The sequence below is a fragment of the Bolinopsis microptera genome, chromosome 2, assembly GCF_026151205.1.
Source record: "Bolinopsis microptera isolate Bmic1 chromosome 2, MBARI_Bmic_1.0, whole genome shotgun sequence".
Classification (NCBI taxonomy): Eukaryota; Metazoa; Ctenophora; class Tentaculata; order Lobata; family Bolinopsidae; genus Bolinopsis; species Bolinopsis microptera.
This window is the reverse complement of record NC_087073.1, coordinates 11,625,065-11,649,131: the sequence shown is the minus strand read 5'-3', so window position 1 is coordinate 11,649,131 and position 24,067 is coordinate 11,625,065. Positions and strand designations below refer to the sequence as shown.

The window sequence follows — 24,067 nt, the reverse complement described above, 5'->3', positions numbered from 1 at the left end:
AAAAATTATTTTTCTTTTTCGAAAATTTTTAAAATTTGGAGAAGTCTGTCACTGTAATACCGATAGTTCGGCCATTTAAAAAGTTTTTTAGCTTATTTTTTTACTGAACATTACTTACACTCCGTACTAGAAGCCATTGAAAGGATTATATAATTGAACAATAAATGACCAAGTTACAGACCGAACAAGGTGAAAAAAGAAAAATTGGGATTTTTGCCTACCACCAAAGTTGTACATTTCACCACCCGCCCAGGTCATCAGATATCGCTTCAAAAATTCTTGTGAGTGTAGTTGATGATCATGGCAAGCTTTTTGGAACCGGATTTTTCTCAATTTTGAGTTTTAAGCTATGCAATGTGGCCTCAAACGACTTAGTAAAATTCATCGTAAAAAAGGGCAAAAAAGGCAGATTTAAGGCTTAAAATGCCTATAACTCAAACAATATCAGTTTTTTTGAAATAATTTTTACAGGATCGTAATCAGCTTGGTAAGACGAATCTTTTAGTACCAAATAGGTGCTTTTAGAAGACAAATTGTCTTAAATAATTTTCTAGCTCGAACACAAGGGTCCCCCCTTGTATAAATTTTGTACAAATTGTACACATTTTTTTACAAATTTTGTGGCTTTGAATATTATAAATGTCGTACTAAAAGATTCGTCTAACCAAGCTGATTACGATCCTGTAAAAATTATTTCAAAAAAACTGATATTGTTTGAGTTATAGGCATTTTAAGCCTTAAATCTGCCTTTTTTGCCCTTTTTTACGATGAATTTTACTAAGTCGTTTGAGGCCACATTGCATAGCTTAAAACTCAAAATTGAGAAAAATCCGGTTCCAAAAAGCTTGCCATGATCATCAACTACACTCACAAGAATTTTTGAAGCGATATCTGATGACCTGGGCGGGTGGTGAAATGTACAACTTTGGTGGTAGGCAAAAATCCCAATTTTTCTTTTTTCACCTTGTTCGGTCTGTAACTTGGTCATTTATTGTTCAATTATATAATCCTTTCAATGGCTTCTAGTACGGAGTGTAAGTAATGTTCAGTAAAAAAATCAGCTAAAAAACTTTTTAAATGGCCGAACTATCGGTATTACAGTGACAGACTTCTCCAAATTTTAAAAATTTTCGAAAAAGAAAAATATTTTTTTTCTCGATGAGGGAATATTTAAAAAAATTTTTGAAGGTGTACAATCTTATTCTTTTTGTCTATTTAAAAATAATATAAAATAAAATCGATGTTCGGAGCAAAAACGGTTTTGGTGTATCTCCCCTTTAAATCAACTACCTGAGGTAGTTTGGCGACCGTTAGTGCAATGGTCGAACGTAACGTATTTATCCAGGGCATAAATTTAAATTTATAGTTTAGGACAACATCTTTCCTTGTGTTTGGAATAAGTCAATCCTTACATTGCATTAACACAACACAGTATGAGGCTGAGATCTCACTAATTATTTGTAAAACAAAAAGTGGCATAACTTATGTTCTGATAAATATTTTTGCTTCTAAATTTCACAGAATGTTAATAACAAGTATCTAAACCTTTGTGACAAGTTTTGTGTGATTGCGAGCTTCACTGAGCTTATTTGACCAATTTAGCCCCTGAGCGAGCTAGCTTGAATTTCTCACCCAGAACTGTTTACATTGGTTAATAGAAACCACCAAAAAAAAATCCTGGGTCACAAAATTAAAAAAACCAGCGATTTATTCACGTTTTACCAATTCTATTCACATGGATCCATCGCACATTCCATTCTCTCTATATTTTAACTGATAAGGACTATCACAGATGATCCTTCCTGCTTGTTTATATCGTTCTTCTTACATGGAATGTGCGATGTATCATGGTGAATAGAATTGGTAAAACATAAATAAATCGGTGGTTTTTTAATTTTTTTACCCAGGATCTTTTTTGGTGGTTTCTATTAACCAATGTAAACAGTTCTGGGTGAGAAATTAATGCTAGCACACTCAGGAGCTAACTTTGTCAGACAAGCTCAGACTCACACAAAACTTAGCACGAAGTTGTGTCTAATTATGATTGACATTCTCTAAAAATTTGAATCAAAAATATTAATCAGAACGTAAGTTATGTCGCTTTTCCATTCTGAAATAAAATAATTAGTGAGATCTCGGCGAGCTGTTACAATTTTAAGAGATAAGGATGGGTAGACTTTTGAGGCCCACCCTGTATAACAACAAAGTAGGTGCGATTATAAACTAATTACACTGGTTATAACATCAGAGGCGTGGAGTTATACGCGAATCTAACTGCATGTATAATACGATTACACCAGTTATTGCACTCGGCTGCGCCTCGTGAAATAACTGCAATAATCGAACTCGGCTTCGCCTCGTGCGATTATTGTATCAATTTCCACTCGGCTGCGCCTCGTGCAATTAATAGTGTAATCGCATTATACGCAGTTAGATTAGCGTATAAAATATATTTAACTTAACAATAAGCCACATAAGAAGAAAGGGTTATCTGCTATATTGTATGGAGCTAGGATTACCTTTACTCCAAGAGATTGCTGTGAGGCACTTGCAGACACGTACGGAACAGTTGACACAATAACCATTATTAACCATTCTACTCAGTCTCTACAGAAGAGAGACTAAACAAACAATATCACTGGTTCAGAAATAATATTCAGCACGAACTGCTGCTCTTAACTAAACATCAGATACTTTATAACAACCAAGGTAGACAAGGTTGAGACGTAGACAAATTGTGACTTTAATAAATGATCTGCCGTGCTCTACGTCTATCATATTATACTACACACGTTTAATTTGGGTCTGTAAAGTAGCTAGTTGTTCCTCCAATGAGCGTATGTTGTCTTCCAGAGTCCTGTTTCTATCCTCTGACGTTTGTAGAGTTTCTTCTAGATTGTCTGCGGAAGTAATTACCTTATAGTTAAATCTTAGCCAAATTAGGTAATTGATTAGTATTTAAAATTGGGATCTTTCTCTAAACTGTTTAAACTCTTTCCTTAACCAGCAACTCTTTTATTTGATACTACAGGAATGTCTTAATCAATTTTATAAATTAAAGGATCGAAAGTTTCTTGTTGTATCTTATTCTGAAGCTGATCCTTTAATTTTAAGCACAGTAGTCTTTACATAGGAAAGTGTGGTAGGAGAAATGCAAAGGTTGGTGAATAGTATTCACGCTGAAAACATTCAAGAGGATGAATCTCTCATGACGGTCAGTTTCTAAATATATTCACGGACAGATCACCAAATTAAATAAGATTTCATAAATCACGTGCTACTTCCTTTTCTCTCTTGCTCTGCACATGTGATATGCACATGTGATATGCGCGTGAAGTCATGCGTGTGTGTGTGTGAGAGAGAGAGAGAGAGAGAGAGAGAGAGAGAGAGAGAGAGAGAGAGAGAGAGAGAGAGAGAGAGAGAGAGAGAGAGAGAGAGAGAGAGAGAGAGAGAGAGAGAGAGAGAGAGAGAGAGAGAGAGAGAGAGAGAGAGAGAGGGAGAGAGAGAGGGAGAGAGAGAGAGGGAAGATGAGAGATAAAGTTAACGTACCATTATGAGACTTCAGCTGCTCGATGAGTTCGTTTGCTTCAGCAATCTCTTTTGCTGCCTGGTCGTTCATGACTTGATCCTGTGGGAATAAACATTAGATAATTATTGTTATTGTCATATTTATCTAGGCACTGAGATTGGATAATAATGTATCAACTTACAACAACAAGCAACAACTCACTAAAATTTATATTAAGTCACCCATTAATTTTCTTCAGAAAATTCTAAAAATTTAAATGTTGTAATCGGGCTGTGTACTAATCAGAATATCAGCGTTATTGGCGAACAGAAATGTATACAAATAATTTACAACGAAAATGAGAGCAAATTGGAATTTCTCAACGATCGACAGATTATTTCGCGAATCTTGCTCAGGAACAATGTTCAATTTACAAATGATTTAGAACGAAGAACCAAGTATACCTTTACATGTGATTTATAATACACCCGACCAAGGTAAATAAAATTACAAGGACTACAGTAAATTTACATTGTAATACTTGCGACTCCCTTCTCCGCTTGCAGGGCCAATTGAACCTGCAGGAAACTGATCTAACAGTCTGCTTGGATACAGCTGACGACGGTAATATATCATCTTCAGAACCTTCTGCAGAACTATAGTCTTTAGAATGTAGCTTTCGACTAGCGAGTTTCTAGTATTTCATATTCTATATCTCATTTCAGTAGTCGGTGTCTTTATATTCTGCAGTTTGGCAGATCATTTCTTTCATGGAGGGAGAGGACGCATGATCCAACCAATAACATCGAGGATGATTTGACAATAGTATTGAATATTGCTAAATTGCTAGAAATGCAATACCTTACGAGACATATTTATGTTCGACATAATTCCGGTGACCTAAATGATTTAGGAACGAAAATATGAGATTTTTTTCCGAAAACCGCCTTATTTTGTACCCCAAATTAAATCATGGTATTTGGGGATTTTTTTCATCTCCTTATTTTACAAAAATGAAACCCAATATTTGAGAAAATTAAATACAAAGATCTTCTCTGATAAGCTATTTCATATTGTAAACAATTTCTCCGGAGCCTTTGAAAGTTAGCCTCAACTTAATATAACTTCTAATCCTCCAAACGGTATTATAGGAAACCGACGGTGTCTGTAATCTTCCACTACTATACTCCCGAAATTTCACCGCCAATATAGTAAATACAGAGCTTGCTTACTTTTAATCATAATGGAACGTGCCCGAAATCATTTTTAAAGCAATTCATGATCGAATACTAGTGTTCATTTGTATGATGAATCATATTTATAACTTACTATATTGACAGTAAATTGATAAAGCCATAATTAAGGAAAATACGTGAAAAATAGTTTGGGGAAAATAATGACGGTGACCTAAATTAGTCCGAAAATATGGTGTTTTTTCCGAAAAACCACCGACTTTCATACCATTTAAATATGTCTCGTAAGGTAAGTGCTTTCCAAATGACTAATAGAAACAAACAACAAATTAACGGTAATACAAAATATATGTACATTGTACAACGGACTTCAGCAAGTGTACAATGAGGGTTTAGGGCAAACAACGAATGTTCAGACTGGAGACATAATATTCACCAAACATCAAATAGGAGAAAACAAAATGTACAGTACAGCGAGTAGAATTTAGCAACTGCAGTCTGCAAAGAAGAGGACACCGACGTATAATTGTGAACCTCTTCTGCCTTTATGGCTTGCACTTTTACTTTTTTCCACACTGAAGCAGTTTTTTTCTGTCTTATCTGGCGGTTTTCAACCTCCTTCTCTTTGAGCTGACTCCCCAATTCAGCAATCTTCTTCTCAGCCTTTTCTCGTCCTGATGTCAGCTCTTCAACTTCATTCTCCAGTTCAGTTATGCGGGACACTTTCATTGCAATCACTGCCTCCAACTTCCGCTTCAGTTCAGTGAAACGTTGGTTAGCGCCCTCTGACACTGAATCATCGTCATTCAGTTTGTCTAGTTCCTCTTGAAGTGCCTCTATATCGTCCTGGGCCTGGTTACCATGGTTACAGGGGGATTGAACTTACTTGAGCAAGAATTTACGAGACCAAATTCAAGCGGACAAACCGTGAAGTGACAACGTTTTCCTATACTTTGTTAATCAGAAGTAAATTAAGTGCAATATAACAGGAAAGGTTAAATATAAAACTTTCAAAGAATCCGGTCAGGTTCAACTATTTACTTGTGAAGTATCACCAGTACAGACTACAGTTCCGATCATGATACAGTAGAAGTCTCTAGAAAATGTTTAAAAGCAGAACAGATATTCGAACCTCATCAAGCTGCTCCCTCAGAAGTTGGACGTCGTTCAGCAGCGTTGCTTTGATTTCCTCCAGTTTCTCCACCTGTATAAAATAATATTATATAAAATAGAAGATTTCTGATTTTACATAACAATTAGTTGGTCATTAGTATCCAACTCCAAGACTGAAATGTTCGGCTAGACATAAAAACAATTTCATGAATGTCGAGTTTACTGATCTCACCTGGCATTTCAGATCCTCGTTCTCTTCTATCAGTTCATCGTCTGCTGAATTTCCCTGGAACTGAGCATTCTGCGCTTCAGTGCTCAGTTTCAGTATCTCTCCTTTTAGTTTTGCTATAGCTCTGTTTGCTTCTTGTAACTGCACGGATATGAGATAGTTGCAGTGAGTGATGGACAAAATAACTGAAGTGAAATCGTGTAGATTTTCTTTGTTTAATCCCTGAGAGTAATCAATACATTTTAAATGTTTCTATTTTTACTGTTACCTTTTCTTTAATGTCGTCGTAGTCTGACATCTTCCCTTTCAGCGATTTTAGATTTGCCCTACAAAAATTAAAGCAGGTTTAAACAAACATCGCTTAATTTAGAAATAATACGTTTTTACTTTAAAATGGGACATGCTCAACAGTGGTCCGATGGAAAAGGCGGAATCTTAGTAAACATTAAAACAATTGTTCTTAAAGCAAGTGCTACCTCTGGCTCTAGGTTTATGCGATATCACATAAGTTACTAAAAATATTGATAGATAAGTACATACTATTGGGGCCCACTATTCAAACCTCAAACACATCGAAGACGATGACACGATAGTTTCTCAGTCAGGGCTATCAATCCTCCATTGTGGTGAATTTTTGGTTTTTTAGAAATAAATCACCGATAACGAAGTTCATAAACCTCACCTCAATTGCGTGAAAAGTACCGTATATACGCTGCGTATACAGAGTAAAAGATTCAGTAAAAGGCTCGATATTCTTTGGTAGTTCCCCTTCCACCCATTTTGAAATGGCATCGGTGGTTTTTAATAATATAGCAATGCCCACAGTGAACACTGTGTAGTCACAAACGTTATGTGATATCAGAGCTAACACGCAATAAGTTACAAAAGTTACATAGTATTAGTATTGTAAAAAGTTTTGCTTACAAGCAGTTAAAAAGCTTCATAATTAGAATCAGATCCTTTGAGTCGGTATTTCGGGTGGTCGGTCCTTTATGTTAACCCGAGTGAATATTTATAGGCTACAGGTTGTGTTAATTGAATCTTCATGAAGCCTCAAGGCTTGGTTTACTATTGCAACTTTAACTTACTTTATGATGACTCAACTAACGGATCCTATAATACATACAGTTAGTTACCCTGGTTAGCATAAAGGACCGACTACCCGAATAGTCGACTCAAAGTATCTGATTGTGATTATGAAGCTTTATACAGTAAAATCGGGGTTTGACTTTATCTACTACTCTCTTGTACCTGTATTCGCTAAGGGAACTGTTACCGTAACCGGTACTAAATACTATAGCAGTATAGGCTATAGCTAGCTGGAGGGTTATCGTTTCAAAATGAAAATATAGCAGTTTACTACCTGTCCTAAAAAAGATGATTGGTCAATGGTCAATGGTCAATGGTCAATGGTCAATGGTCAATACTGGTCTTTTCAGAATTTTCTTCTTAGGTTCTAAGACTAGTATAATGCTTGGTCCTTTCGCATTGTGAGATGGATGTTTTTAACAGCGTTTCTTAAGGAAGTGAAGGGACTACTTATGAGTATTTTTATAATTAAGACCTTCAAGGTGAGAATAATTGGACCTAGTACACTGATGTAGCATAAATAAAATCCGCGTACGTACGAATAACAGCGAAGCGAAACAGGGAAGTACTAAAATTGAAATTGGCCTAATCTATTAATACTTGGTACTAAAGAATACTTGGTACTAGAGTACCAAACCACCAAGTTGGAGGGACCTTAATGTCCTAATGTCTTGAATATTACTTTTAATCATCCACAAGAGTATCTTACTTCCAATTGGATGCTTCCTAAGTTACTAAGTCAATAGATAAACCAATGTAATTTTCTTATTATTAATTAACACTTAGATTTAGTATTTATTAAGGTTTGCTATTTGTGCTGAATTAACATTTCTTTTGTGAAAAGGGAGTCTTATTGTAACTCTGATAAATCCCTCAAGTATATTGTGTAATATAACTAGGCACAGTAATCTCTAAGCATGGATATATTCACTCAACAATACAGCACAATATTCACGATCAAACAATGTGGGAGGTCATCGTAATCAATAGTCAAGGCTGCTGCAAACCCAGAAATTAAACAAACCAAATGTTGTTCGTTGGTTTACAGATGAAGGCTAAAATCTTTGCAATTCTACAAATTTTAGTTATAAATATATCGATACGCCAAAACATTGTAGAAATACGAAAATAGATGGAAGATGTCGAGAGGTAATCAAATTTAAACAGAATGAATGGTGAATAATAATATTAAAAGTAACGAATCAAAGCAATTGTCTCTAATCCTACTATAAATATTTCAACCATTTATTTGCCTATTATAAGGAAAAATATTGACTAAATAGTAATCAGGTAATCATACCTCATTAACCATGGCACTCGAACTTTTGGTGCAAATAAGACCCTTTAAAAGCAAATGAGCCTTTAAAAGCTCCTGGTATGAGAACACTGGACTGATATTCATAACAACAACAGCGAATAAAAGTTTTTACAACAATTACAGCTCAGTCTATCCTGTTTAAACAGTATATTTACGTCTAAAAATAAATAATGACCCAGTAAGTAGGCTAAATGAGAGCGGTGTTGAGGTTCACTTCTTTAAAACCAGACGTACAATTGTAAAGAGGATGAGCACGTGCGGGCAAGTACCAAGGTAACGTAGTATAACACATGAAGCACAGGACAACTTAACAGAGGATGATTTCAAAGGTGGAAGTATTATACAGGACTGATATAGGACACAGGATAAAGTAGGATGCAGCACAGTGCAATTCTGGTTGAACAAAGAGCTGTAATCATTAATCAGGGTAATTAGCTAATTAAGGATTACTTTATAATGTAGAAAGGCCATTGGATCAGTGCATATCTTCTACGTCACTCGGTGAACACTGAATACTGGTAATACCGGGCAGCAAAACCTCAATCTCGCTGGTAATTGCAGAAGATCTAGAACGGAGACGGGGAAGTGATGTACTAGAAGCAGTAACTACATTAGTTACTAAACCTCAATCCTTGGGAGCGGCCGATAATGGAATTTTTGGATTATAAGGATAATACATGTGCGACTATAAACTTTAATAGATTGAAGTATATATATATATATATATACACAGGGTGGGCCAAAAGTCAGTACCCATACGTTGGCCTTCATAGCTCAGTCACTGAGTGCCCAATTGAAATTATTCTTTCTGGCATGACTTAGTACCACCACTGGTTCGAGGAATTTGTCAACTCGAAAAATATTCGTGTTCATTATTTTCAAATGAAGGTTCCTTTTCGCATTTATTTGATAGTTTGGATAGTCGGATCGAGCTAAATTTTATTGAAATGTGTTTGGCCATTCGAATTAATTTGTCCTGAAAAAATTAGAGTTTTAGCTTCTCAGATGACCGAGATACGAAGAAATATGAGATCCTGGAGAGGTTCGCTGTTTATCAGTCTCATGATAGGATAATGATTCCAGTGATAATATCCGGTAGTAGAGACTAGGTAGGACAAGTGAAACTACTGTTTAGGAAACACAGTAGTTTCACTTGTCCTACCTAGTCTCTATTACCGGATATTATCCCTGGAATCACGAGATGCGAAGCATAAAGAGTTTATTCATTACGTGTGATCAGGTGATTGGCTTTCCTAATCACGTGATAAGGTGACCCCGTTAACCACCCCGTTAAACATTATGGGAATCGTTAAGGCTGCCCAATTGAGGTGTCGTGTCCCGGTGTCACATAATCAGTAATCACCCAGTCAATTTTGCTAACAAGATACACAAAATGCTTGATAATTTCGTCATTCCTAATCCGTTTCACATCATTTTTTCAGATCAGATGCAACATTTAATAATCTGCCGTCTCTAAAAAAATTAGGCGTCCAGCATGTTCAGAGAGAACAATATAGGTGTTTTAATATTGAATGGGCGTGGTCTAAAATATTCAAATTTTGGCGACGGAATCATCGAACAAGTAGGTACAGTATGCCATCTGCAAAGCAACAACTCTCAAATATAAAACACGGCGGAGGTATAATACCCAACATATGGGTAATGACTTTTGGCCCACCCTGTATATATATATACATTAGCCACAAAAAGGTACACTTACTCGCTTTGGGAGAGACGGTTGCTCAGCCCAGAGTTTGTTGACACAAGAGAGTTGAGTTTAAAGTCCTTTTGATGTAGAAGTTGTTCCAATTCTTGCACCTGAAGACGTTCAGAGGTTAGATATAAAAGATAGTTCACATTTACCAAGGCTACTACCAGCTACGAGGGGTAACCAAAGCTTGTTGTTAAGGGGGGGGGGGGGGGGGGTCACCCTGATTTTCTTGTGACCCCCCCCCCCCCCCCCTTAATAGGGAAGTAAAATAGCGGTACAACATGGCGACAAGATTATTTGACTTTATCAAAATACTTTTATGTAAACTGTAACACGTGAAAAAGTTTTTAAAACTCTTAGCGACGATTCGCAAATAAGAAAAAGAGGGGGATCATAGCATAAAACTTAACCAAGTTGTCAAGATTCACTTGATTCATGAAGATGCTAACCGCTAACCTGTTCGGTGGCAGTCTTGTAGAACCCAGCCAGGTATCTCGTAGCCCCCGGGAGGGCACACTCTTCCCCAGCATTAGTCAGACAAGAGAAGTTTACTGTGTCGTTACTCATCTGACTGCTGTCAACGGCGAAATGATCCCCATTCATCGGACTGTCCTGGAAGAAGGAAGGCTTCGTTAACTCATCCTTTAATTTAATCACCATCAGCATAACACATCAGTTTATCGGGTGTAGAATTAAGATAATAGAGAATTGTTATTTGTCATAGCAGTTACTATTGAGTAAGATTTGTAAACGAAATATACGAAATAAAGAGCTAAAATCGGGTTTATTTACAAGCAAATGCAAGGAAGCGAAGATGGTACTATATAATTTCTAATCGGGTGACTACGATAATTACAGGTAATGACGGTGGGGGACTGGATCATTAGTAGAACTATTACCGACCACAACCTGCACCCAACAACCCACCAACCAGGCTCACTTCTCATCGAGGAAGTAACTCTAACTTTCCAGGCGTTTATTACAGGTTTATAGAACTGTATGTTGATAAAAACGACTTGGTTCAGGATGACCACAAAAGGCAGATAATAGTTACCTTAATTTGAAACTTGCAGATATCATCTAAAGTTGACAGCTAAGAGTTCGAAAAGTTGGTGACATTTGCAAAAGAAATGAAATAAGAACTATATTGATCATTATATTTATAGACCAAGCAGGAGACATTAAATGGACAATTACGTCACAGGCTAGTCCACCACGCGCCTAGAAGTGAGCTAATACGTCGTTACTACCCTCGTTTTTATGCAGGTTCGCTATTGTGTAGAGTACGAATATATAATTGCCGACAAATTTCCCATTTAAGGCGACAGCTAGTTGTGTAGACGATAGAGAGGCTAGTTAATTGCCCTTCCTGAATCATCGTCTTTTCATTCGCTGTTCAGTATTCACGTTAAGATCACGTACTGCTCAAATCACCAACCAAATGCGATATAAGCCACATTTCTTCATTCTTTAACAAAACGAGCTAATTAACTATAAGTAAGAGACCCGATATACAGAGGTATCGAGAGGCACGGTATAGAGACTAGAGAGGCACGGTATAGAGACTAGAGAGGCACGGTATAGAGACTAGAGAGGCACGGTATAGAGACTAGAGAGGCACGGTATAGAGACTAGAGAGGCACGGTATAGAGACTAGAGAGTTTTGAGTATATTAATTACCAAATGTTATCATTGAGAATATAACTGAATGTGAATTGGATAATCGTTCATTTAAAAGAGATAAAGAGTTTAAGTTATAAAATCATGTATCATTTTGAGTGCACATCAAACGTGACTATGTAACATTTAACCGATTCGGCGATTCAGCACGATTTTAGTATAAGATGTTGAACAGTAAAATGGATCATGTGATGATAATTATGTGGTTTTCTAATCGGAATCTTTTTCCCAATAACAGTCCAAGAAGCTCGACCACAAAAGGTAAACACAAGACAACTTTCAGGTGGGAAACGTTATGATTATGTAACCGTTTTATAGGAGATGTTCTTGCGAGGCCGTTTTGAAAGAAGCTCTTCATCTACAACACAGAGAAAAAGTCTAGAAAAGACAAAATACCTCCCGAACTATCAGTTCCACAGTAAGCCTAGCAGGAGATTATCTTGTTCACCTGACCCTCTCTAGAAAATCAGACCAACCACTGCAGTTAGGCAGACAAGCAGGCATCACAAGGCCAAGGTAAATATGAACAGGCAAGCTAAATAGTATATTCTTGATTAGCAATAAATGGCTTATTACTTGTGTATACTAACTATAACAGAGTGTATGAATATATGATTGTCGGTGTACAACTCCTGATTTTCTTGTGGGAACTTGCAGCAGTCTAAGCTCGGTGAAAAGTTTGTTGCGGAGTGTATGTCTTCTACTGAGACTTTTCTGAACGCTCAAATTTTATTACGATAGTACATGGTGACCCAGAAATCTGATTACAATAATAATATTTTGTCTCTAACAACTAACAATCGGACCAACAAATAACCCGAGGAGTTCAATAACGAGAGAAGACTGTACTTACTCTTAATTGCATAGTGGGGAGATCCGAGTTATTCATCAGATAATTGGGAACCACGGAGGATATGATCTCTTCGCTCACACTTACGACTTCTTTCATCTTCACTAACTCTTCCTCAACCTCTTTTCTGAATAAATAACTGTCAAACAAGCAAATATACCGCTGGAGAAATTCCGATAAAGAAGCCTAGTTTTTATGTGTAGTAAACCACTCTAAGTTCATGTAACGTAGACTTAAATTGATGGGATGTTTGCATATATTTTGTTCAATTTCAATCAGGTCTTACTTTTCTCTGTTAGTCATTTCGATAAGGGCGTTCTTCTCTTGGTTTTGTCGGAGGTAAATCTGCTCTGTCTCCCTGGCTTGTTCCTCCAATAAGCGAGCTTGTTGCACGAGCTGCCTGTTGTGGTCCTCTAGTTTGTTACTTCTTCCTTCTATAGAGCGAGTCTGGTCTTTCAGGGCCAGGTATTCCTCTTCTACCTGCAAAACGGCACGAGATATTAAATAAATATTTCTACAATAAGTTTTTAGTAACAATTAATCGACATTAGTAGATTTGCAACAAAAATTAAAATATTGACATTAGATGATTGATCACATGAAGACTGATGAGGAGGTACCTGGATGAGCTGCTGTTTGAGAGAGTCGGTGTCGTTGTTAGGAGGTGTGTTATCTGGACATGTCCCCTTGGTCTCTGTGCTCATATGCAGCACGAAGCTGAGGAGGGGTGAAGGTTATTATATAGTGTACACGTCATGTTTCATTAAGACTTTAATAAGTGGCTGTGTGTTAACTGTTCGGTATCCAGCGACAAGTAATTCTCATTAGCAATTTAAGGTTCAATAAAAGTAAGCTATATCGTAAAAGTATTATATTAAGAAACATCGGCCACCCAGTAGTAATCAGGGCACTTTAAATGTAACCGAGGAATAGAGCAGTGGTTTTAAAAACAAAACCCGAGCATAAATGAGAAGAAAAGGGTAAATGCGAAAAAAAAGACATGACTTTTAACAATGAAAAATGGTAGCGTGCGACTCAGTGCTGAGGTTATAAGCAGAACGATGTATCCTAATAATGAGAAAAAAGGGTAAATGCGAAAAAAAGACATGACTTTTAACAATGAAAAATGGTAGCCTACGACTAAGTGCTGAGGTTATAAGCAGAACGATGCATCCTAATAATGAGAGAAAAAGGGTAAATGCGAAAAAAAGACATGACTTTTAACAATGAAGAATGGTAGCGTACGACTCAGTGCTGAGGTTGTAAGCAGAACGATGTATCCTAATAGTGTCCGATAAATTTTCACCGACAATGGTGTAATGGTCAAAATTAGTAGATACCATACAATAGACAAGAAATCAGATACTATCCAATGGGTAGAAGAGGATAAAACTCTCACTAGGATTTACTGCTACTGATTACCACAAGCAGACATATAGTTCTGGGCGAGGCTGCAACAATATCCAATATCTACAGAAATCATTATAGGATACAATTGTAAAATCTTTCTCAGCAGTCACCACTTTAATGATTAACAGATTAACACGTCCATAACAATTAAGTCAGTTAAAACGAGTTACAAGCATGTAAAAGGAAGGTTTTTATTTTAAGTTTTGCGACGACTGTTACAATGGCTGCACAGTGCACTCTTTAGTATGCTAATTATTTGAAAAGCAGGAAATGAATATTTAGGCTGAGCAAAAGGGCAATTTTCTACTACTTTCTAGCTATAGTAACTCAGGTTAACCGACATCAGTTCAGTTTCAAGATTGGATAGATAGGTAGATACAAGTGAACAGCTAGCATTGCAATTGTTATAAATACATGGCAACACAGCGACTCTTCGTCATTTCACGATTATGCCAACAGTTTCAATGTAGTTTTTTGGGATTCCTGGCGATAAAGTGAAGACCGCGGAAATAGTGAGATACAATATAACAAACCATTACAACTAAATCAATGTGAGTTAAATTTAGGATACTTAACATAATTATCATATTACAATGTATTTAAAGTACTGAATAATTCGAAAAGCAACTAATAAAGGAACTGGTCTAGGAGTTGAAGAGTTGAGTTGGAATGATGAGCTGGCATTCTCAGCCTGAACATCTTGACTTTCACTTATATTTATCGACTTGGATATGAAACCACTGATTTGAACCGTGGCATAATGCCAATTGCCAGGAGTCATGTTCTGCGCTAATTTATGATATTGTAGAGTAAGTTGCTCTGAAGCTAGAACGTCATCACAATGTATGACTTAAAATAACTACTATACCGAATAGCAAATAATGGCTTTATCTCCTTATCAAAACTGAAACCGTAGATTCACGTACTGTAGTTCGAGAACAAAAGTTCGCCAGAAATCATCTGTGTCGAACTTGAGTACTTATAGAACTACAGTACGTATTATACATCTGGCCTTCTATGGTGGCCCCACATAGCTCTCCTCAAAAACTACCAACATACCATAAAAAGTAGCACAGAACTACACGAATGGAGCGCCAGTCTGGACAGAACACTCACTGTTACTGGGGCAACACTCACTGTTACTGGGGCAACACTCACTGTTACTGGGGCAACACTCACTGTTACTGTGGCACAGTGTACCCCCCCCCACTCACTGGAGCACACGTTAGCAGCACCATTAATCTAGGAGTGAGCTAGGCCACAGTAACTTGGTTAGATATAGAGGTAGTTTGTACAACATAAGCTCTAGACTAGCATCGTTACAGCGACACGCAATGCCTACTCAAAGGATCATGGCGAGACTTCCTCTTATAATTATTAGGATCGAATGGGTTGACTGCTCGATTTGAATTACAGTTAAATAAAGTACAGGCAATGTACACAGCGGTATCAGTAAATGTTTAATGTCCACAATGTAAATCATCAAATTCTGTAAATAAAACGACTTACTTTGAGAATACCAAGCTGGTTTGACAATCAGTCGAGACAAGCTCCTTGTCCGGTTCTACATTTATTAGCTTGGCTAGCCCTTTCGCCTGAAAATACGTAACAAGGTCAAGTTAAAGAAATTGGGATGATCCTAAATTCTGATTTAGACAAGCGACCTTAAGTAGAAATGGTCCTAAAATCATTTCATGACCGGTGAGCTGTGCACAAAAATAACTCCACGGGCAAAAACAGCATAACCACAAAATGAATGAGTAGCAGATTGAATACTAGAATGTATAAAAACAGAAACACTGAGTAGTGTACAATGTACACTGAGTGTACAATGTACACTGAGTGTACAGACTACAGTGTACAATGTACACTGAGTGTACAGACTACAGTGTACAGACTACAGTGTACAGACTACAGTGTACAGACTACAGTGTACAGACTACAGTGTACACACCTGTTCTTCAGTCAGCTCCTTCTTTGCAGTTAACTCATCAAGTTCTCTTTGGTGGAATGCGAACACTTCATCCAACTTCTTCTTGTGCAACTCTTTATTAGCTGAGATAATACCAAATAAGGTAATGTGAGGGTTGACAATACCAAATAAGGTAGTGGTATGGTGCCGACCTAAATAGAAGTTACTCCTCCAGAAAACTGGCATTAAACAGGGCGGTGCTTCTTGTCACTGTGCTGTTGTGGTGACGTGGCAGTTGAATTGGTGAATTTGCAAGATGAGCTTCATATAATGAATGATGCTAGATTTAAGGTTATTTTATAATGTATATGCGCTCATGTGTGAGCTGTGGTTTGCAGGTGACTCAGCAATGCAGCTCAACCTTTGATAGTGTGTTGACTTTTCTTCCTTAATGTTTCTTCTTGAGCTAACTTTTTATTCAGTTGCTCCACTTTTTTCACTTGTAGCTCATTGTTCGCTGAATTTGGGAAACATATTGTAATTTAGCAGTACACTAATAAATACTTCTGTGACACTGATCAATGATAAAAGTATTATCCAGACGACTAGATTTCATAGTCAAGAATCTCCTAGAAGCTAATCCTGAAGGCAGGTAATGAACAGCTAAAATACCTGGGCTCAATTTCCTATCCATTATTGGTAGTCTAACAAGAGATCTCAGTTGAGAACCACTTTTTTAGACTGAAGCCTTACTTAAGCAGCTTGAAGAATCTTATCCTGTTTATTCTTGTAATATAACTAAAGCTGGGCATTTTGAAAATTTTAAAAAACAATTTTAACAAGTTTTGTCGGCTTAAGAATGGAAAGTAGCTTAAGAATGGAAAGTTGCCATAGCAACTAGTTACAAGTTCCTTTTGTAGGACAGTAATAGTTTATACTTATTGTGAAACTCAAAGCACATGATATTCAATTTGTCACCTTCTGGGGGTATGATTTTACACTCGACAATTTAGTCATCATATTTGCATCTTGTAACTAAATTAGAAAATCGTATGATCGAGGAACCTGGCTATAATAAGTTTAAAATGTGTTTGTACTTTGTAATGTGTTTGGAAAGAGTGGGCAGATTGAAGTAGGCCTTAATTTGTAGTTAAGGATCATCGAGCTCTTATTCAATGGCCGGACAGACTCCAATCTTTTTCAACAAGTTGAAGTAGATTGTTCCCTTAATTAATCTTAATGACACGGTTCACGATTTCACGACTAAGAATTCGTGACAATGAATTGTCCTGACGGCTGACAATGAATTGTTCCGTACCGAGGGCTCGGGAGTTTCTCTTGTTTTGATTGGTTCTTCCGAACCGCCAGGGATGCTCTGATTGGAGCAATGGTCAGTCATGTGACCGACCTGAGAACCAGTCGGCAACGAGAGAGAGATAGTGAGCAAGATAACGGAGCATTAGCAAGATAGCGCCGGACCATTATTATAGTGAGCCAACCAACGTTGAGAAATATTACCACGTGACCTCTCTACCAATCAACATCGAGAGGCACGGAGTACCTTTATCTTACCTTATCAGCTAAACATTAGATCAGTTTATCGTATAAAGGAGCATAGATAAAAATACCAATGATCATGAATAGCAATACGATGACGATGTATATTGTATATTGTACTGTATTAGTCATCACAAATTTGAACCATTAGTCTTTAATAAAACGATCATGCCACCTGAAATGAAAGTGACAGAGTTCAAATAAATGTCGATATTCCCATAACCTTACCAAGTATCTGAGTTTCAAGTTTCTTGTTTTTCTCCCTCTCCTCCATAATCTCTCTGATCTTATTCTTTACCTTGCCTCGCTCCACCTCCAGCTCCTTGCTCAGCTCTCCCACTTGGTTGTGTAATCTCTCGTTATCCCGACACAACTCGTCTGATCTGTCCTGTATCTTCATCGCTTCCGACTGTAATAGGACCAGGTTACAGATCTTGTAGAATCATAAAATGCTATCTATGGGTACAAGATTGCTATCAAAAATGGTCACCGCTGAACAAATAAGAGCCCCACAATTTGAGGAGGCGAAGTACCTGGATATCGCAGAGATGGTTGATGAGTGTAGCTTGCTCAGGATTCTCAGAGTGAGAGAGGCCTGTAGTAAGGGTCAGGTCAAACAATGACAGGTCGGGTGCTCCAGTAGTAGTGTTTAGTGTTTCATCTCCCAGAGTCTTGTTACCTAGCAACAAAGAATCTTGTCAAACATCTTAGAGGATGAAAGGGGGTCCATAGCAATTGACGGTGATCCCCAGCATCAACAAAATTTATTTATTCCCTCAAAAAACTGTAAGGATAAATTTCAAATCAAATCAAACGTTTTGAAGTCCTCTGTAAGGTATTGTGTAAGCAAAGGCGAGGCAGAAGCAAAGTGTAGCGATTAACTGTTTACTAGTGGCCTCTAATCGGAATACGTTAAGGTCCCTGGTGAACAGGCCCACTGTGGGCACTTCCGCCAATACAAGCCGATACAAGCCACGTGCTTTGTGTAGCTAATGCTAATCGATACTGCATCTGGTCATTATTGGTATTTTGATAATTTACTTTACTTGCACTTTGCCCGGACTACTCTCACGATTTGTATAGTCCCGTCGGTACAGTTTTGTTTGTCTGATCTGTTACATATTATTTGTTGCCTCGCAATACAAGTTGTTATTGTTGACAATGCAGAAAAATAGTGAAAATTAACGATTTTCATACCTGTTCGGGTGTCTTCTAGATTTAATTGAGCTAGCAGCGAGGTGATGTTCGACTGAAAAAAGGAGTGATTCAGATAGAAATCTTAAGACTATCGATAACAACATAACATGGATAAGTTACAAATAAAATAATACGATAAAAACAAATTCACTGCTTTTCACTGCTTCCTAATATCCTCTAACCTTGTGAGGATGCTGACTGATATCGTCCTCAAACACAAAGCTGGTGTTCACCCCAACTTCCACCAGGTCACGTGACGGTATCTCCTGGTTGCCATGGTCACGTGTCCCTCTTGTCTCCAGGTGAGGAGGGATAGGACTACATGCAATGTCCGCTACAGTAGGTTGAGACACGTCTCTACAGATTGCAGTGTCCATATGAATCATGTTGAGCATGTTCAGACGCTTAGAATCCTCACGTGATCGCTCTAACGCTTCTCTCAGCTCAAATATCTGGAAATCTTGTGCTTCTATCTCCTGCACAAACACTGTAGTTAAGTGAACCTGTCGCTAAATATTCGATAAATTTGTTATTAATTGCGGCGAAATCCTTTTCATGTACACTTTTAAAAGCATTGGGGAGTAGAGTTTGGGGATTCAAAATCCTGTTTAAAGTGAGATGCACTGACCTGTTCCTTATTTGCTAGCAGAATCTGCATCTCCTGGAAGGTTGACATTTCACCTTCTTCCTCCATCTCACCTCTCAGCACTTCATCTGTGACCCGCTGTGCCAGTATCCGACCCATCATCTTGTGTGGTGAGTCTTCGTTCAGAGACCCAGTGGTGTCACGTGACCTCATCATATCATCCCCGGACACTCCAAAGAGATCGTTGCTGTTCTGTAATCCCTCCTCCTCATCTGATCCCTGTGAGATGTTGTCCAGGTAGTTCTCACTGTTCTCCCGGGATGTGATGTACTCTTCTGGGAGGATTTCTGTGTCCTCCAGACCGAGATGACGGATTTCTGTGTTCTCGACAGGTTCTTGTGTTATACAATCTGGTTACAGAGATCGAAGTTATTGACTTGTTTAGTTTGATAACAGTATCCATCAATCTGTGTAATTTTGTAAAGCAATTGTAACACGTTGGAAGAATATATTCCGCCGTTGGAAAAATTATTGAGAATCTAACAAGAGACACACTTACCAGTAGGAATAGAAAAATCCATGGCAGCGAAACTGCAATCAGCCAGATTTAAGCTGTCGTCTGTGGGAATCAGATCATTCCAGAGATCCTCGATCTGGTCCACTTGGTTTTTGAACTTAGCTGAATTATAACATAGTATTAAAGAGAAGTCATAAAAGCAACGCGGGGAGGTTCACGACAGGTAGTAAAACGAATCTATATGAAGTTAGATGGCGTTCGCTACAGATTAGAAGTCAACTTAATATCAACTTAATTTTACTGAGATAAGTAAACAAGTTTGCGAGATAAAGAGGGAGGAGACAAAAAAGCGGGAGTTGCTTCTTCACAAACAAACATCTATACAGTATACAGTGCTTTACTGGGGTCTGTGAGTGGGCCAAATTACCGGGAATTAGCCTCAGACTTCTATTTAACCCTGCACTCAAAATAATCTTACTTAGATTAATTTATATCTGCCTCATTACAAGCATAAGGGAATTAACAAGGTTCAGGAAGTCGAGCATTTGGTAAATTAGTGAGGGAGTACATAGTGAGGGTCAGGAATGCAGCATGTAGAAGAGAGAATACAAGATCGTTTAGGTAGGTGATGAGTACAAATGGCCGTGTAATAGGTAACGGTAAATGGGGACCTCTAAACACTGTTACCGACTCCTGGTAATTGAGAAACGTGCATCACACGTCATCTTTGGCACCTTATTTTCCAGGACCTTTATCATGTTGTAATTACTAAATGATCAAGGAAGATTATGGGTACATAAAGTCCATGCAACAATGAATCCTTGTTGTGTAAATTTATTAACGTATAGCACTAAAATTTACTCACAATCTTCTCTTTTAGTTTCATCATCCTGAGTACTTGATTTCTTTATCTTCTTGTTGCCCTGAAGAGCATAATTTACGTTATTCTAGAATGGTCGGCGGAAGATTGAAATACGATACCTCTGATCATAATCAGTTATTTAATTATTTGAACAAAAAACTGGGTTGTATGGTTTGATAAGGAATCAGCATTAATCACAAAGATGCGTTATCACACACATATTGACCTGCACAAGAATCCAGGGGTTCGGGTTGGAGTCATTGAGCGACCGCCTCGAAGTTTTCATTTTTGGTTCATTACACACTGCCTTTGAATCATCAGGCAAATTTCTAGCGTTATCAGCAGAATTGAGGCAGTCGTCAGGTAGATCCTGATACTCGGATGTTTCTGAAGGGGCCAACAAGTCCATGGTATCTGCATTGCTAAGCAGATGACTCGTGTTGGATGGACACGCTTCAAACTTGTCTATTGACTCAGCAAATTCCTTGACAGACTTGATCATGATATTGTCCAGGTTCCAGTCAACACTGAAGGATTCATCCCCCTGAGACTCGGAATTTAGGGGTTCTAAATGCACTTTAGCTCCCTTATCAGGCGTATCTTCAAAAACAAGCGGTATGACTTCCTTATCTTTCTCAGTTCGCACAGGATCTATGTGAATGGAAGGTGGTTTGGGAGTCTGTGGAGTTTTAGGAGTGGAAGACTTCTTTTGTCTATTGTTCTCAAGAGTATGGTGAATCTCGGAGATAGTGTCATTTTGAGAGGGGGCAGCAGTGGAGGGGGAAGGGGTTCTGAAAGAGGGACTTTTCTTCAACCCCCCGCTAGAGTGAGCATTTCGTTTGACAGTGGGTGGGGTTTTCAGCGGAGGTAGGTCTCTGCTGCGTCTTGAAGTGGAGGGTGACGGAGGATTTCGGCCACTATCTGATTTACTGCTCTCGGAAACTCGATCACTGGAAACTGACTCAGATTGTTTGGATTTGAATGGCTCGTTTTTATCGTGTCCTTCAAACAACTTACTCCAAAGCGGCATTATCAACCGAAAGGTAAAACATACATACAAAGAATGGGGATCATGAACCCGCCAACCTCTTATCAGGAGTTAATTTATTCACCATGGTAACCAGGGATTCCTCGGCTTCTGCAATTAATCATCCTCAATGAGTAACAGATTTGGATCTCACCCAAGACTTGAACCTAATGTTATGATATATGCAGGCGGTAATTTTGGTACAAATTCGATTAGTGAACACAGGCTACGAAGATCACTGTGCTTCTTCCCGTATCAACGGTTTAGGTTACTAGCACATTTAGACGATTCAATAATTAAACACTTTGATTTTAGATAGATCTTCAAATCACAGAAAGACAATCAACAGGGATCGGATCAAAAAATTCACGTACACGGATCATGCTAAATGTTTAAACTGACTGTTTGACCCTGGGAGGGTTGATAATCCAGAGTCCAGAGCTCTGCTGAACAGCGCAGAATCTGCCAATTACAAATATTTGCCTGTCATTTTCCCTCACCTCGGTGATGTCATCCGTTTGGGAGCAGTTATCCGTTGAGTTACGAATCACAGTCTGCGAAGTAGAACTTAACATAGGGACACCGAGTGTCTGACTCCAAGCACAAACAGATTTAACTTTCAGTGTCTTGCCCTCTTTTTCTTGGTTAACGAGCTTTTCTTTGACCGGATTAAGTTTGGTCGGTTTCATCTCATTTTGGTTTTCCTTCTCAGCAGCTTGTTTGTTTTTAACGGCTCGCTGTTTGGGTGGCCTAATACCTGGGATTGAATTTTGCTTCAAAATTAACCAAGATATTTTCTAGAATTTAGAGAATATGCAACAAAACGTTATATAATATATTGACCATAAAAATTATTGTAGAAGCTTCGAAAATTGTATTTAATTTTTTCCCGGCTGGTTTGAAACTTATTGCCGTTGAAATAAAAGATTTGTAGAGAGAAATAAAAGATTTGTAGAGAGGTTTTTTTGAAGAGAGTTTTCAGTCATGCATAAATGATGCGGAAGTCATGCTGTGCTAGTAAGTAGTCTAAGTAGACAATCTAAAAGTACCAGAAGTAGAGAAACTACTCCTGCGATTAGAAGCCGGAGAAGATTGCGACTTTTTAGGTTGCTTCATACTCTGCGATCTTTGTACTCCCGAGCTTGCTGAGCAAAGATCACTGTATCACAAGACAGGAAAGGCAAGACAAGAGCTACTTTAAGAAGCTCAAGTCATTGCACCTTAGTTATGGACCAACTTAATTGAGAAATAAATGTTGTTTTTTTCTTCGTTTCAAAAGACTGTACAAGATTCAGACCGTGCAACTGGCATTCCATTACTAATTTTACAAACCAGTACGCTTAGGGATGTTTTTCTTAGGAGTTGTGAGAACCTCTTGTTTTTCTTCCCTATATCTGTTGGAATCTGTGGAAAAGAACTTAGTCAGAAAATTGTGATGCATTTAGTGAAAATGAAGAGGGAATGGTGAGTGGAGACATGAGGTAAAGACACGGTGATTAAGTATTAGGTTGGTGATTAAGTATTAGGTTGCAGATTGAGAATACGTGTGGGAAGTTAAATAATGGAAAGGTCTTTACTGATGCACAAAACTTACCGCAGAAAAAAAAAGAAGTTTGGAAACAAAATCTAAGAATTAAGCTAAAAATCTACCAGTAAAAGTAGGAGGTGGAGAGGCGTGTTCTGTGACGTGAACAAAGAACTCATTAGAAGAGGACTTCAGTTCACTCTCGATCCCCTCTCGTTCAGCACTCAGCTCAGCTTTACTCATGTCTCCCTTCAACATGGTTAACTCACTCTCCAGACAGTAAACCTGCTCGTCCAGACACCTCATCTTCTCATGGTACCCGTCCTCTTTGTCTAGGAGGATCTGGTCGTACTTTGCTTCAAGATCACCTCTACTATAAGCGTGACTCATTTCTAGATCTCTCATCTTCTCTTCCAGTTCCACCTGCAGTGTGAGGAGTTTCTTACTTACCATTTCAAGTTCATATTTTACATGTTTCTGCTACATGCGATTTTTAGATAACTTGTAGTCCCGGGCGTACTCACTACTGGAGGGGCGCCCCCCATGTTATTTATAGGTCTTTACAAACTTAAAATAGATATTTCGTATTCCGTACCTTTAACTGGTTGATCTCCAACATGTGTTTAGACTCCATCTCAGCCATCGATACGGCGTGGTTTGAAACAATGAACTGTTTAGCGGCAGAACACAGTTCAGAGGTGGACGCAGGAGGGATGAACTGTGTGTCACGTGTCATGTAGACGGTGAGCTCTGTGATACAACTCTGTAGTTCTTTTATCTGTT

General features: G+C 38.1%; 1 protein-coding gene across 14 annotated transcripts in view; it reads right to left on the bottom strand.

The window, feature by feature from the left end:
• Positions 1 to 24,067, bottom strand: part of LOC134811558 (putative leucine-rich repeat-containing protein DDB_G0290503) — a 40,632-nt gene that overhangs the window by 11,671 nt on the left and 4,894 nt on the right. For 4 of the 14 annotated variants that reach the window (XM_063818509.1, XM_063818501.1, XM_063818504.1 and 1 more), the window contains 25 exons: positions 23,880 to 24,067; positions 23,410 to 23,707; positions 23,092 to 23,163; positions 22,809 to 22,904; positions 22,260 to 22,516; positions 20,736 to 20,793; positions 19,913 to 20,032; positions 19,396 to 19,763; positions 18,950 to 19,243; positions 18,768 to 18,819; positions 18,104 to 18,249; positions 17,799 to 17,979; positions 16,435 to 16,530; positions 16,056 to 16,156; positions 15,611 to 15,696; positions 13,312 to 13,408; positions 12,978 to 13,171; positions 12,695 to 12,818; positions 10,618 to 10,773; positions 10,171 to 10,268; positions 6,312 to 6,369; positions 6,047 to 6,184; positions 5,834 to 5,905; positions 3,550 to 3,628; positions 2,793 to 2,900 (listed from right to left, as the gene is read on the bottom strand). In XM_063818509.1, coding sequence (XP_063674579.1) covers positions 2,793 to 2,900; positions 3,550 to 3,628; positions 5,834 to 5,905; positions 6,047 to 6,184; positions 6,312 to 6,369; positions 10,171 to 10,268; positions 10,618 to 10,773; positions 12,695 to 12,818; positions 12,978 to 13,171; positions 13,312 to 13,408; positions 15,611 to 15,696; positions 16,056 to 16,156; positions 16,435 to 16,530; positions 17,799 to 17,979; positions 18,104 to 18,249; positions 18,768 to 18,819; positions 18,950 to 19,243; positions 19,396 to 19,763; positions 19,913 to 20,032; positions 20,736 to 20,793; positions 22,260 to 22,516; positions 22,809 to 22,904; positions 23,092 to 23,163; positions 23,410 to 23,707; positions 23,880 to 24,067 — 3,537 coding nt within the window. Of the gene's footprint in view, positions 1 to 2,792; positions 2,901 to 3,549; positions 3,629 to 5,833; positions 5,906 to 6,046; positions 6,185 to 6,311; positions 6,370 to 10,170; positions 10,269 to 10,617; positions 10,774 to 12,694; positions 12,819 to 12,977; positions 13,172 to 13,311; positions 13,409 to 15,610; positions 15,697 to 16,055; positions 16,157 to 16,434; positions 16,531 to 17,798; positions 17,980 to 18,103; positions 18,250 to 18,767; positions 18,820 to 18,949; positions 19,244 to 19,395; positions 19,764 to 19,912; positions 20,033 to 20,735; positions 20,794 to 20,958; positions 21,778 to 22,259; positions 22,517 to 22,808; positions 22,905 to 23,091; positions 23,164 to 23,409; positions 23,708 to 23,879 lie in introns of those variants that run through there. The other 10 variants (XM_063818512.1, XM_063818502.1, XM_063818508.1 and 7 more) reach the window with 5 other exon arrangements.